This window comes from Solanum verrucosum, unplaced genomic scaffold (assembly GCF_900185275.1).
Source record: "Solanum verrucosum unplaced genomic scaffold, falcon-dt-bn FXZP01000278.1, whole genome shotgun sequence".
In the NCBI taxonomy this organism is placed as follows: domain Eukaryota; kingdom Viridiplantae; phylum Streptophyta; class Magnoliopsida; order Solanales; family Solanaceae; genus Solanum; species Solanum verrucosum.
This window is the reverse complement of record NW_026020332.1, coordinates 2,015,314-2,030,824: the sequence shown is the minus strand read 5'-3', so window position 1 is coordinate 2,030,824 and position 15,511 is coordinate 2,015,314. Positions and strand designations below refer to the sequence as shown.

At 33.3% G+C, this 15,511-nt stretch overlaps 1 protein-coding gene across 1 annotated transcript; it reads right to left on the bottom strand.

The window, feature by feature from the left end:
- Nucleotides 1-1,998: 1,998 nt before the first annotated feature.
- LOC125836374 (putative F-box/LRR-repeat protein 23) lies at nucleotides 1,999-10,728 on the bottom strand. The gene is made up of 2 exons (XM_049515550.1): nucleotides 10,340-10,728; nucleotides 1,999-2,635 (listed from the first exon to the last, which is right to left on the bottom strand). The coding sequence occupies exons 1-2, from the start codon at nucleotides 10,726-10,728 to the stop codon at nucleotides 1,999-2,001; spliced, it is 1,026 nt and encodes a 341-aa protein (XP_049371507.1).
- Between the last annotated feature and the right edge of the window lie 4,783 nt (nucleotides 10,729-15,511).

Below are 15,511 nucleotides of genomic sequence, written 5' to 3'. Positions count from 1 at the left end.
TTATATATCAAAGTTGGGGAAATAACTAGGGTTTCAGATGTGAAAGCCCAAAAGGCTTTTATTAGATGGGCCGTATATGTTCAAATGAAACTGAGGCCCACTGTAAGGCCCATGAATAAAATGGAATGTGGTTAAATGTTTTTTCTTTTACTTTTTGAATGCTTATAGCATAAAAACATAACTGAGAATATTAAATAATATTAAAACGTTACTCTAAAAAGATGAAAGATAACATAGAGGATATTATAGTAGATTTAGCGTCTTTTAATCTTATCACTCTGTTTAAATTTAAAAGTTGAATCTTGACAAACTTGTTCATTCATCAACCAACTAGATCAAATATAATAAACAAAGGTGATGGTTAGATTGAAATTGCACCTAATTATATTTCTCGTAATATCGAAATAACAACGGTAGACTCTTGACTTATTTAATAAATGAACTACTAATTGTTAAACCATGTGAACAATATGTGTTATGTTAAATCGAGATTTTTTTTAGTATCATACGGGAGATTAAGGATCTATAAATATAACTTTTTATTACTGGGCTTAAGGTTATATTTTGTGGGCAATAAAAGGAAAATAGAGTTTGTCGATAATCAATAACGATCGGCTATACAAAATTTGAATGAAGACAACTATGTTTCAATGTCCAACAAGACTTTTTATTATTAGGAAGAATAGCCAATTTAGCTTCTCGAACTTGACACAATCTAAATCTCTCTGTATAAAATCCTCTGCCTAGTGATGTAACTCAATTTTTTTCTTTTACAAGGAAACAGATTGTAGTTGGATTCAAATAGGCCGGTGAAAGACGAGTGGGCAAACATGTTGTACTAACGATTGACCAGTGGATCTTCCATCGGATACAAATAAGTCTGTTAAAGATAGTAAGCCACCAACATCACCACCTATAGTTCTATGTAATGCCCAGAAATACTTTTATCAACTTTGATGCAGTGAAATGGATTTTAAAGTTATTACTTAGACATATCTATTCTTATGTTAGTGAGATATAATAGAAGGTCGGTTTACGATTGTTGAGAACTAAAATTGAGATATCATAAGAAATTACATGATTGACGACAAATTGAAATAATAGGTGGTCAGTTTACGACTGTTCTGAAGCGATATAACGCTGGAGTATTTTGTTTATAAATCTGCTAATTTAGATATAATATTGGAGTGGGAAATAGGCATGAAGTAAATGAATATGTCGATAATTCATCATGCCATAATGTTAAGGGAAACATTGTTTTCTACCAATTTCATGATATTTTAGGAGAGATTTTCATTTTTACGATCTAAATAGGTACGCAAATTATAAAAGGGCAGGAGATTTAATTTTCCTCCAAGGAATATGTTGGACTGAGTGTAGCTTAGAACTAGCCTTCCAGTGATGGCTCGACCAAATCCTTCCCTGTTATAAAGTGGAAAAGAATGAACGAATAAAAACAAGGATATAAGAACAACAACAAAAATGAAATTACAGTGAGAAACTAATATATATATATACGTTCAAACCTCCTTCAGTAAGAGATTTCCAAATTTATCTCAAGTAACTAGTTTATGAACCAAAGCAGACGGGGAGAACACGGTAATTACAGATGGTTCCAAGAGCAGTAAAGTGCTAAAGGAAGAAGATGAAGGCCTGCCTTAGTAACTACGATTAAAAATCTGCCACCAGCAATGTGCAAAACCTAAACACTTCCAACTGAAATGGAAGCAGGACGACTCGCAGTTGACCCAGCAACCAAGAACCTTCAAAACAACAATGGAACCGTTGATTTTATAGCAAATAGCTAAGTCCGCCTTTCCTCCCTAAGATTTCCACCAGACCAGGTGGATCTCAAATATTGCCTATTGCTAAGCTTCACCAGCATGAGCAGGAGACAATTTTTTTAACAGAGGAAAGAGAGATGAAATAATGCTAGTACTAATTAAAAGCATTGTACAGAACTATGTTCTTACCATTAGCAGATTTAAGGAACGATCTTCACCAAAAGAAACCATCATCATCCAGATCTCCAGAAAGGTAATTGAAGTCGTCATACTCCAAGTCAGGATAAATATAGTCAAAGTCACTGTAATTATAATAGTTTGAGAGACCATGGTCAGATTCATCATCGGCAGGGTTGTAATCACATATTTGAGCACTTAATTCATAACCATGAGTGCAATCATGAGGGCACTTCAGATCTATAATCTGCTGGCGACATCTCGTTCCAACATCCCCTTCAAGATCAATACTATAGCAATGGCGTAAGTCAAGTGATTCAAGCAGGGGGCAGCCATCAAGAATGGCACACAAACCTTCGTTTGTCATTGTATTCCCAAAAAGTGCAAGGTGTTGCAATTCAGGCATATTTAATGCAATAGCATGAGCTTGATCATCGACATTGATCTGTAATCTTCTAAATCCTGTCAATCCTCCTCTAAATCCACAGACGTTCAATGTAAATGACTTCAGCTGAGAGCACGAACGACCAATAACTTCAATATCCACTATACTAATAGAAGTTAAGTAAATGTGTAACTCCTCCAACAACGGGAAATTTTTAGCTACTGCAGCTAAACTTCCCTTTGAAATATTATCACAGCCGACAAGTTGTAGATGCCTTAGCTGATTTGATCTGTTTAGCAGGGCATAAGATTAGATAAAAAACATAAAAATACAACAAACTTACATTTGAGAAGACTGCAAGTGAAAACACCCATCGAACTCAGAGCTGAATTAGCTAGAAAGCATGCACACAAAGCAAATTGACAACACAAAGATAAGAGATCTAAAACAATGTAAAAGGCTGAACATGACACATGTTAGCAAAAAGTAAACAAAACGGACTGAAGGTAAAGTCATGCACTTGAAGCAAGAATAAAGAAAAATTCAATTCTTATCTCTGAAACCCAACATTCCCTCTTACCCCGCCGCTCCGAAAAAGCAACTTCCAACTTCACAAATCTGCATTTTTAAGCAAAAAGTTGGCTATCTCCTTTGGATTTTCTTAGATCAACATTTTACCACATCATCAAACATTATAAATTCTTACTTCTGCCTATCTGCAATGAAAGCTACATCATTATGATTTCTGCTTTGTCCTTTGTGGTATTAGAAGGGAAATAAAGGGAATACTTTATACATAACAAAACAAAATTTAATTGCCTTGGAAAAGGAAATAATCAACATATCACCATTCCCATTACAATTACACCACAACTTTCAAATTGTCCCTTTTTTCATTTAAAATTATCAGGAAGATCCAGGTAGTGTTCCCCATTTAACATTGGGAGAATGTTACAACCAACTGGAATACAAAGTTGTTTCGTAGTTATTTCAGGGAACACACACTGTATTTGCTACATACTATAACATATTTGTTTCTCTAAAGTCTTTTAACTACTATCAGAAAAGTTTTTTATTAAAATGACAGCAATTCTGTTGTTTCTTCAATGCTTGTAAATCTCCAGGGAAGTGTATCGTTAGTTGGCATGATGTAGTGTTTCAATTGGAGATTGCAAACGGAAATATTAACTTGTGAATTGCACAAATTTATCCAATAATACGTCAGACTCACAGAACTCATAAGAGCCAAGCTCAAGCCAGACTTACGGTTCAAATAAGTTTGGCCTTAAATTAGGATAAAGTGACGACAATGGGGAGCCAGGTTCAAATGTCAAGGAGGTTTACTTGTTTACTTGCATCCTATGCTGCGTGGACTCTTCAAAATCTTTGCCGCACCCGTATCTACACGACATGGTGTAGGTGTAGGATCCATACCGGATTTGGTCAACTTATCTTGGCTACATTTTTGAAAACTTGTTATCGTATTCCTCAGCATTAACGTTTATGCTGGCCACATCCAAAAAGATATCAACAGTGAAAGTTAAAAACTATACAGCAGAAGCCTCCAATTTGAAGGATTTTAGACCAATCAACTTAGTAGGGGGTGTCTACAAACTCATTGCTAGGCTGTTGGCTGAAAGATTGAAGCAAGTGTTGGATAAACTGATCAACAAACATCAGATGGCTTTTGTGAAGGGGAGACAAATCATGGATGCTGCACTCATAGTTAGTGAGTGCATTGACTCCAGAATAACGGAAGGAAGCCCAGGCTTAATGTGCAAACTGGATATCCAAAAGGCTTTTGACCATGTAAATTGGTCTTTTCTCTTAAATATCCTTAGCCAGATGGGCTTTGGGGACAAATGGCTGAAGTGGATTGAGACATGCATCAAAACTGTTAAGTTCTCTGTGCTTGTGAACAGAGAACCTGTGGGTTTTTTTGAATCAGAAAGGGGACTGAGACAGGGTGATCCTCTCTCCCCTTTCCTGTTCATCCTAGCAATGGAGGGATTTAATGCTATGATGAGGATTGCTACACAAAATAGATGGATCAAAGGCTTCAAAGTGGGAGGCAGAGGGGGGGAAGAAAGAGAAATTGGTCATATGCTCTACGCAGATGATACCATCATCCTTTGTGATCCTGCAGAAGAACAGATAAACTACATTAGAGTGATATTGGTACTTTTTGAAGCAGTCTCTGGATTGAAAGTGAACTGGGGAAAAAGTAGTCTCTTCCCTGTGAATGAGGTACCTCAGATAAAAGAGATGGCAGGCATACTAGGGTGTAGTGTTGGGAAGCTGCCTACCACCTATCTAGGCATGCCATTGGGTAACAATCACAAAGCCTTGGAAATATGGGATGGTATTTTGGAGAAAACTGAAAAGAAGCTCTCTGGATGGAAGGCTCAATATCTTTCACTTGGAGGACGATTGATCTTAATAAACTCTGTTCTTGATTCTCTGCCCACTTATGTGATGTCTCTATTCCCAATCCCAGGAAAAGTAGTGGAAAATCTGGATAAGCTAAGGAGAAAATTCTTATGGCAAGGCAACAAGGATGGAAAAGGCTATAGCTTAGTAAACTGGGAAACTGCTCTACTTAGTAAAGACAGAGGGGGGCTGGGAATTAAGAATTTGAAACTACAGAATGAGAGCCTATTGAAGAAGTGGTTGTGGAGGTACACTGAAGAGAGAAATTCCCTTTGGAAAGAGGTGATCATAGCAAAATATGGTGAGTTAAACCCTTGGTGTACAGAGATCACAACAGAACCTTATGGTGTGGGTGCATGGAGATCAATTAGAAACTTGTGGTCACAAATGGAGACAAATTTATATATCAAGGTGGGAAGTGGCACTAAAACAAAATTTTGGAAGGATGTTTGGATAGACCAATCCCCTCTTAGAGATCTCTTTCAAATTTGTGGAAATCCTGATGCCAATGTTGGCGATTGCTGGACTGAACAGGGCTGGGATCTAGTTTTTAGAAGACTTCTCAATGATTGGGAGGTGGAAAGGGTGGCTGAGATATTAGGGATGCTAGGCGGAGTGACCATCAATGCAAATGCCACAGACAGGATGTTGTGGAAGCACAGCAAAGATGGCCTCTTCTCAGTCAACTGTGCTTACAGAAGAGGTCTCCAGGTGATGGCAGGGAGACCAACACACCTCTGGAACTATTTTTGGAAGGGGGATATTCCTACAAAAGTGAAATGCTTCACTTGGCTAGTGATAAAGAGAGCTTGTTTAACACAAGAAGTACTTCAGAAGAAGGGTAGACAGCTGGTCCCTAGGTGTTTTTTATGCAATTTGACAAGTGAAACTAACAGCCACCTCTTCTTGCACTGTAATTACACTGCTCAAATCTGGAATTTGTTCCTTAGCATCTCAAATCTGAATTGGACAATGCCAGAATTTACATCAAACGTGTTGAAGAGTTGGGTAAGGAGAGGGGGTACCAAGAGCCAGAAGAGATGGTGGAGGTTAATACCATCATGTATATGGTGGTCAATCTGGAAGGAAAGGAACAGTAGATGTTTCGACAATAGATCCAATTCCATACACAAGGTCAAATGGAATTGTATAGTATCTCTACTTTTTTGGTGTAAACAGTTGTGTATAGTAGATACAGATCAGATTGTAGATTTGATAGGAAGTTTGTAATTGACACTTTTTGGTGGTGGCCAGCATGCCCTTAATGCTGAAGAATACAACCTTACCAGTTTCAAAAAAAAAAAAAAAGCTAATTCCTAAAAAATCTACCAACTCGACAGCATCCTCTAAGTTTTCTTCTTTACACCAGAAATGGAGATTAGCAATACAGTTCCCCTTAATTTTCTGTAGAGAGCTAAATCTATTCTCCAAGCACTCTTTTCTTTCCACACTGTCCACCAAATACATGCAGGGATTGCTCCCCACCATCTCTTTATAACTTGCTACCACCTCTCCCAATCCAACAACTAAGGAGGTCTGCAGTGTGTTCTGGCATGGTCCACTTGATAACCCAAAGACTAAAAAAAAGTGACCACAAGTGGCCAGTCACCTTGCAATGCATAAATAAATGGATGTTTGTCTCTGCATACTCATTACAAAGAAAACATTGTGATGCTATTTGGATTCCTCTCTTCAGAACGGCTTCATGTGTTAGGCGAGCTTTTCTGACTACCAGCCAAGTAAAGCATTTGATTTTAGTAGGGACCAGACAATCCCACACCTTTGACCATGGGCCTATACTGCCTCCAGGTTGCCTCAAGATTTCTATATTATACAATTTGTTCATAGTGAACACCCCATCAGTATTATGTCTCCATCTAATAGTATCTGGATCTGTACCTCTGAACTGTCGATTTCCTTCAACAGGATACCCACCCTGTCGAGTTCCCAGTCATTTAAATTCCTCCAGAAGCATATGTTCCACCCGTGAGGAGACCAAGAATCTGCCACAGTTGCTTCAGGACTGCTACAAATGATCTTGCGTACTTTGACTACATTCTTTTTTTTTTTTTTTGATGACAAGGGAAACCCATAGCCGCTACCCTTTGGGTGCGCACAGAGTAAAACCCATGCTCCTATGCAATAGCTCGCAAACCACATAGGAGAGGTAACCCGCACTAGGCAAGCCTGGTGTGACGAGCTCGACCCAGAAGACAAACCCCTTCCTTTCGTTGGCAAGGGGTTTTGAACTTGAGACCTCCAACATGGAAGTCCCAAGCCCAAACCACTGGGCCACCCCGAAGGGTCTTTGACTACATTCTTGACTGAGAAGTATAAATTGATTGGGTATTTGGTTTTTATATCTATATAACAGAATGAAGTTTTATGAGTTTTAGTTCAGTAACTTTAGGCTCGTTAAACAAGAGTGATAGATGAAGATGTTACTCTAAGATTTAACAGAATGGTTGAAATGGAGAAGTGTCACCAGGGTGTTATGTGATAGATGGATACCTACCAAAGTGAACGGCAAGTTCTATGGAACAGCTATAAGACACCAGCTATGTTATATGATAGTGAATGTTGGGTTGCTAAAGATCAACGTATACATAAAATGAGTGTTGAAGAGATGTAAATGCTAAGATGGATGTGCAATCATACCAAATTAGGTAAGATTATAAATAACTACATTTGCTAGAAGGTGCAAATAGCACACATTGAGGATTAAAGGTGAGAAAGTTGCTTGAGATGGTTTGGACATGTTTTGCATTGACCTATAGATGCACATTCAGTAGGTGTGAAACTATGATAATTGAAGGTGTTAAAAGGACACAAGGTAGACCTAAATCACATGGAAGAAAGTGGTCTTAAAAGACCTCCAAATGATTGGTATCAATACAGACTTAACGAAAGGCATGGAACAATGGAAGAAAATGATCCATAAATGTGAGTTGACAATAGGTTTTAGACTCGTATGGAACTTTTATTATTAGTAGGGGTGGTATCATTTATATATACACTTTTAACGTATTTTTTATTTTTATTTTATTTATTATTATGATGATATGGTATGACACCGCGTATGTAGTAGTTATTTGTTGTTTATGATAATATAATGGTATGAGCTAAAATGAAGAAATGAGGATTCATATAGCAAATCCTAACTTGTTGTGACAAGGACGTAGTAGTTGTTGCTATCATAACACACCTTCCTTTTTGAGAAAGTAACAAATGTTATCAATATCATCTGCACAAAGGCAATGTTGGATGCCATATTCACAATTCAAAGGGCAAAACCAGTGTATCATTGATTCTTCTTGGATTCTAAAATAGATTACGATTCATCTTTAAATTTCTCTTGCGCCAAAAATAGGACTATATATATCCTCAAAACATCTTGAGCTAGTCCATCATATTTAGCTTCAATCTAATTCTTCTATCTGACACATCTACTGTTAAATACCTTCCTTTTCTTTTTTTTGATAACCTTAAATACCTTTTTATGAAGTAAAGATCAAAGTAAGAAAGTCTATTATAAAATACCTTCCTTGTTACGCATCCCTTTTAATGGCATCCCAAACTATTTAGCATGCATTTTTATTGAGCTGGTTTTGAGGGTAAAGAAACATATTGCCTGTCAAAATCTGAGAATTGATCATTAAACAAAAGCACATAACTTGGCAATTCTCTTCCGGGGCATTTCTAATAGAATACATCTAAATCGCACTTGCAGCTAAAGCTTAGGTTAAGTACAGATATTAGTGACCAACATTTCCTATAAGGAAATAATTAGTAGTGTTGTATAATGCGAACATCAGTACTTGATATTGCTAATGTATGTTCAATGGTGATAATTAATTTTTTTCCTAGAACGGCTTATGTTAGATTTTTGTTAGGTCAACCAATCAAGACAATATTTGCTTACTCATTGAATTCACTATGTAAATTAAACATGAATATATCAACTAACATGCAGTTTTATGCAACCTTGCTTTATTTGTTTTAAAAAAATAGATTGCTCTGGTATCTCATGGTGCAACAGCCAGAAGTGTGTCCTATAAAAATAGATGATTAAGCATGGTAATGCCCAAAAGACTAGCTAAAGATATATTTTTAGGCAAAGCTTGACCATTTAGGAGTACAAAAGTCATAGCATGCCATGACAAGAGTTACAGAAGTTCATAGACAAGATTGGAGAATTAATTGGCTTGAGTCCTATGGTGTGTGGTGCTGCAGTGACAGGGTGTGCATCCATAAAAGCTGAAAAGACCACATTTTTAATCAATGCTGAAAAGACAAAATCCATATTGTGCAAAAAGGGGTTATTTAAAGATTGAGTACTTTGAATTCAAAAGTTGAGACAGAAATCACATTTCAACAAACTTAGCAGTGAACAACAAGTTGTATCATGCACCAACCAAACAAAAGCTTTTATAGAGAAAATGCATCAAATGGGGTCCCATTTTAAACAAAGTTTATACCGTGTGTTTTTTAACACATCAAAATCATGTATCTACCAACTCCTACACATTTCAATATTTTCTCAATCATGTCTCTGGCAAGAGAGGCAGTTCTAACTCAAGATAATCTCATCATAAGGAGACTTCAGTTATGTTCTAGATGCTATTTATGTGAGGTTGAGGCAGAGACAATCAATCTATCTATCTCTTTTTTTTACACTGTAAGACAACAGATCTACTATGGAGGATTTTCATTAATCTAAGGGAGATAAGGTGGTCCATGCCAAGGAGAACCCAGGAAGTTTTAGCTTGATGGAACAAAGATGGAAACTTGTAAAGGGACGGAGAGATATGGAAGATTATCCTTGTCTGCGTTTGATGGACTGTTTGAAAGAAGAGAAATGAGAAGTGGTTTGAGGACAACAGAAGCTCTATGTGGAAGATGAAGATGATGGGTGTGTTTGGTATGAAGAAAATGTTTTTCAATTTTCCCATGTTAGGTTGGTCATATATTTTGACGAACATTTTCTTTGAGAAAACAAGCTACTTATTAATAATGACACAAATTCTGCTAGTGACATTCCACATTGATTGTGTGCTGCCCACCCTCCAACACACCTCATCTTCACCCACACCCCTAACTCCCCACACCCAGTCTTCAATAATATCTATCAAAATTATATTCAAATGCTTTTAGAATAGTATTTTTTGCTTAACTAACAAACACAAAAAAAATAATAAGAAACCTACTTATTTTCCTAAAAACACTTGCCAATTACTATGGAAAGCATTTTTCTTACTCCCGAACTGTTTAGTCCTTCTCTATTATTTATGTAAACAAGAATATACACAAGAAGCAGTGTATATTCCTGAGGTCTGAGAGTCTAGGTGATAGGTTTTGTTGGAAGACAACTCATTTGTGATCATATGTAATTACACTTTTTGGTGTAGTTCATGTTTATAAAATACAAAATGTTACCTGAAATACTCTCTATAAATCAAAATGCATATCCGCACTATCACTTAGAAAGATCTAAATATCACAAAAAGTTTTTAATAAAATGAATAGCGAAAAAAAAAAAAAAAACTTTCAGTTCCACACATACCTCTCAGCTATATACTTGAGCAAGCCGTTATTACCAAAATACTCGATGTTAATTTTGGACAACTGACCCTGGCTGCGATCAACAGCAACGCGGCACGACTTGTGAAAGACAACATCCATTTCCATATCTTCTGGATTGCGCATGTCAATGACTCGCCACATGGAAGGGTCATGGCACACCTCCCACCAGCTATTGCAAACATTCTGTGCATTTAGCAATGTATCTACCACTCCCACTCGGCGAAAGATGTCCGCCGTTATTTCTCGAGGAAGCTCCACCCACGGTGGCGACGGCGGTGGCGGTGGCGGTGGCGGTGCGGATGATGGTGCTGCTGCTTTCTGGGGAGGTTTCTGCTTGATTCTCCATTCATACCGTTTTGGCTTCGGCATTTTTTATTTTATTTTAGGGCTTTACCGCCTTTGTTTTTACGGAGTAGCTGTTTATCACTGCAACTGAAGGAAGAAAAAGGAAAGAATCAAAATCCCTAGAGCATGGGTTATATTTTTGCCACTTATTTTTATACCATAAATAAAATAAACTATGCTAAACTAGGGGTGTGATGACCAAAATACAACAAGTTGGTCCTTGTTGTCCCTTTTGGAATGATTATTTCGATGTATGCGTATCGCGTCAAATTATTGGATAAGTCATATATTTGTTTTGAAAGCATTTTCTTATTGGTTAAATCGAAAACCGAACCGTTAAAGACCTAAAACCGATAAACCGAAAACCGATAACAAATATCTTATTGGTTTGGTTATCGGTTTAGCATATTTAAAAACCGAAAACCGATAAATCGAACCGATAATACTTATAACCGAACCGAATCGACCGATACACACCCCTATGCTAAACGCACATAATCTCTTTAATTTGTTCCAAAATTTTATTTTAATACTCCAATTTAATCTTATTTTATTTTAACTTTGCAATTTCATTTTTTATATATCATTTACATGTATATAAGTATTTATCTTCTTTTTTTATGAAAAGAACTTAGTATAAATCTTCAATACGAGTTAAACAAACATTAGAAGGATAAGAAAACATCCAATTAAATAATGCTATATAATTTTTTTTCTCCAAACCATTCGAGTCGACTTATCATTTACATTAATCGTATCAATTTGTCATCTTTGAGCAAAAAAAATTATTATTTAATTATGTTCAAACTACATAATTATTTTTGAGACCGATTAGTAATGGTGTAATATGTGTTAATTTAAATATCGAGTTTATGTTATTGTGAATAATTGAATATATATTTTTTTCAATTTATGTAGCATCAACAAAATATTTATCAACATTCCGATAATTATAATTTTAAATTGTGGTATAACATTGTTCTCCTAAATCTGACTTTTTACTTGTTATTTTAACATTTCATTTTTAGTCCTTTATAATGTAAAATATAATGGATATTTTTAATTTTATATAAATGAAATGAATTATTATATAAAATAAAAGAATGTTATTATTAAAACGTTAAATATAAAATGAGATTAAATGAAAAAGATAGGGAGATAAGTAAAATAGGTGAAGGGAAAAATAACGTTGAAGAGAAGATATAGGAAATAAATAGAGGAGAAACTTATTAACAATAAAAAAATATCAAATATCAAAGTCAAATTAGCTTTCAAGTATTTTAAAAAATAAGTAATCTTGTCAATCTGTCTAGTTATTATTTTGTGCTGAAAGGCAATGTAAAATTAAAATTAAAATGTTAAAATAAAACGAGATTAAGTTAAAATGACAAAACTGAATTTCAATGACGAGTTAAGAAAATTGTCCATGCACTTAGTCTTTGTATTGCTAATTTTACCATAACATTGTTGTGCATGTCGAGTAAAAAAATGCATATTATCGTAAAATATTAACAATATTATTTAAGTATAATTCTGAACAACAAATTCACATGAAATAATATAATAGTTCTTAAATGTGTAGGGTAAAAAAATACATATTATCATAAAATAAAAGCGAAATAATTAAGTTGAATTTTGAATAACTAATTTTACACACAAAAAATAGATTATATATATGAATGATCATACTATACTTATTCATCAAATCTATGAACACAATCAATTAAAGTTCAAATAGTCCATGTAATTTATATATTTATTACAAATTGATTAGTCGCAAACGTAAAATCTAATGTATGATGATTAATATTTTCTAATAAATGTTATTCTTCGAATTTTTTTACTGTATGAACTAGTTTGGATAGTTCTTACATTCCTTTTTTTTTTTCCTTTTACGCTATTGATAATTGAATTTAGATTTTGAAAGAAAATAATATCAAAAAATTACTTATTCACTAAATATTGTTTGTTTTAAAAATCTCTCAAATTACTGATATGGTTCACACACTTATAATGATTGATTTATTATTCTTTATGGTGTTGCAACCTATCAAATATTTTAGCGTAATAAAAATACATAGCTTAGACACGTTGTTCTTCATTAATGATAAGAGAAAAATATTATTTATAAATTAAATTTTTTTATTTATTTTCTAGGCAGAAAATGTCACAACTTTATAAGAAAATATTGACTAAGGAGATTTGTGGCAAAAAATAATAATAATACAAGTACCAATTCATAAAAATAAAAAAAATCAACAAAAATAAAGAAATTAAAGAATCATATATTATATTAGAGGAACTAGAAGCTACTATAAAGATGAAAAAGAGTCGAACAAATCTTTGTGGCGCTTGTGCTAAAAGAGAGAGGAGAAGAAAATTAAAAAAGAAAGATGCAGTGAAAATTTTTCATTTACGTGAAACCCACGAATATGAAAGAAAAGGAAAAACGAGGAAATTCAACTGCTGAAATAAAAAATAAATAGCAACAATCGATTTTGAATGGTTAAGAAGGACATACCTTGAGTTTTAAATAGAAGCCTCCATTCTATTTTTGAGGGGAAAAGACAACACTTCGAATATTTTTAAGCTTTTCTTCTACTTTTTTTTTCTGTTATTTTTGAAGACAAAAATTATTCTAGTTCATGTTTTTAATTAAAAGTGGAATTATTCGTCTTGGATATTTCTTTTATTTTCTTATTTAATGGAGAAAAATATTTCCATTAGCCGTACTAGTTTATCATGGATTTTTGTTGTTGTTGGAGAAATGATGAATTTTGATACTTCTATATAAAAGTAAGTATCAATCCAGCTTAAGCTTTATATTTGATTATTATATGTTTCATCGTGAGATGTTATTTAATTTATTAACACTTATTTATTGTTTATTGCATATTAATATATTACTAATTCTATAATCGAGAGAGACGGAAGAAGTAATAACAATAATTCAAGTATTGATTGATTGTTAATGTTTTAGTAACATCAACTTATTTATGTTATAATTAAATTTACACTTATTTGCAGTAGCGAGAGATAAATCTATATATAATATAAAGCTAGATAAAAGAAAAGTGATGTGGCACCTCTCTTTGGCTAAGGAGATCCTATTTATCTTTTTTCTCATTTTTTTGACAATTTTTTCTATTTTTTATTTATTATTATTGTAAAAAATGAATGTGTCAATTACTACTCAATTTATTCATATTCTTTAATAGAAAAACTTAATTGTATTTATTTCCATTACTCCCATTACTTTTAATAATCATAACTCCTAATTCATATTAATAGTCATGTTCTTGATATCTTTTAATATTCCATATTATGTCCTATAAATAGAGGCACTAGAAAAATTTGTTACAAAAAAAGTGTTCAAGTTTATGTGTAGTATAGCTAGGGATTAACTAGGTGGAGTTTTCTCATCTTTTTGGCAAAGAATCACAATCTTTCTTATAAGTTTATAAAATAGTATCCTATAACGTATATATTGATTTTTTACTCACATGAGATTTGATTATTTTATTGCAGGTGCTTTTTTTTTGTTGTTGAATGAAAAAAAATCATCTTCTCCTTGATATTTGATAAACGGATAGAATTTCATTCTAACAGGCTCCCGCAAGATTATTGGAGGAAATGTATAATTAGTATTTTTTATTTTCACGTAAGTCGTAATTTTTATTACTTGAATTTTATTGTGAGAATTTGACAAGAGTTTTATGAAATGCAAATTTTATATAATATAAAGCTAGATAAAAGAATAATGTTGTGGACACCTCTCTTTGGCCAAGGATCATGTTGATCCTTTTTCTCATTTTTTTGACAATTTTTATTTATTTATTTAATATTATTGTACAAAAATTAATGTGTCAATTACTACTCAATTTATTCATATTCTTTAGAATAAAAACTTAATTGTGTTTATTTCCATTACTCCCATGACTTTTGATAACCATAACTCCTAATTCATATTAATAGTCATGTTCTTGATATCTTTTGATATTCCATATTATGTCCTATAAATAGAGGCACTAGAAAATCTTGTTACAAAAGAAATTGTCAAATTTATATGTATAGTAGAGCTAGGGATTAACTAGGTGGAGTTTACTCATCTTTTTGGCCAAGAATCACAATCTTTCTTATAAGTTTATAAAATAGTATCCTATAGCGTATATATTGATTTTTTACTCACATGAGATTTGATTATTTTATTGTAGTTGCTTTTTTTTTTGTTGAAAAGAAAAAGTTCATCTTCTCCTTGATATTTGACAAACGGATCAAATTTCATTCTAACAGGCTCCCACGAGATTATTGGAGGAAATGTATAAATATTATTTTTTATTTACACGTAATTCGTAATTTTTACTAATTGAATTTTATTGTAAGAATATGACAAGAGTTTCATGTGATGCAAATTTTATATTAAATGCTCAATTTTAAATTGCTAAAAAACTCATTTTTATTTTTTTTAATGCAAAACTTAATTGTCTTTATTTTCATTACCCCATGACTTTTTATTATTATAATCTCTAAAATAATTAATAGTCATATTCATGATATTATGTGTTATCCTATATTGTAGTCATGTAAATAAAGATATTACAAGACTTTGTTGAAAGGAGCACATTAGCATTTTATGTTGTTACTTTCTATGTTGATGCTTTGATTTGACATGAAAGAATAAGATGAAAGTTATTAAATGACGATTGTGGATTGTGGATTGTGGCTCGGAAGATTGTATATTGATTTCATATTTTTTTTAATGTGTTAATGATTAAGATCCCAACTATGATGCTGCATAATTTATTTT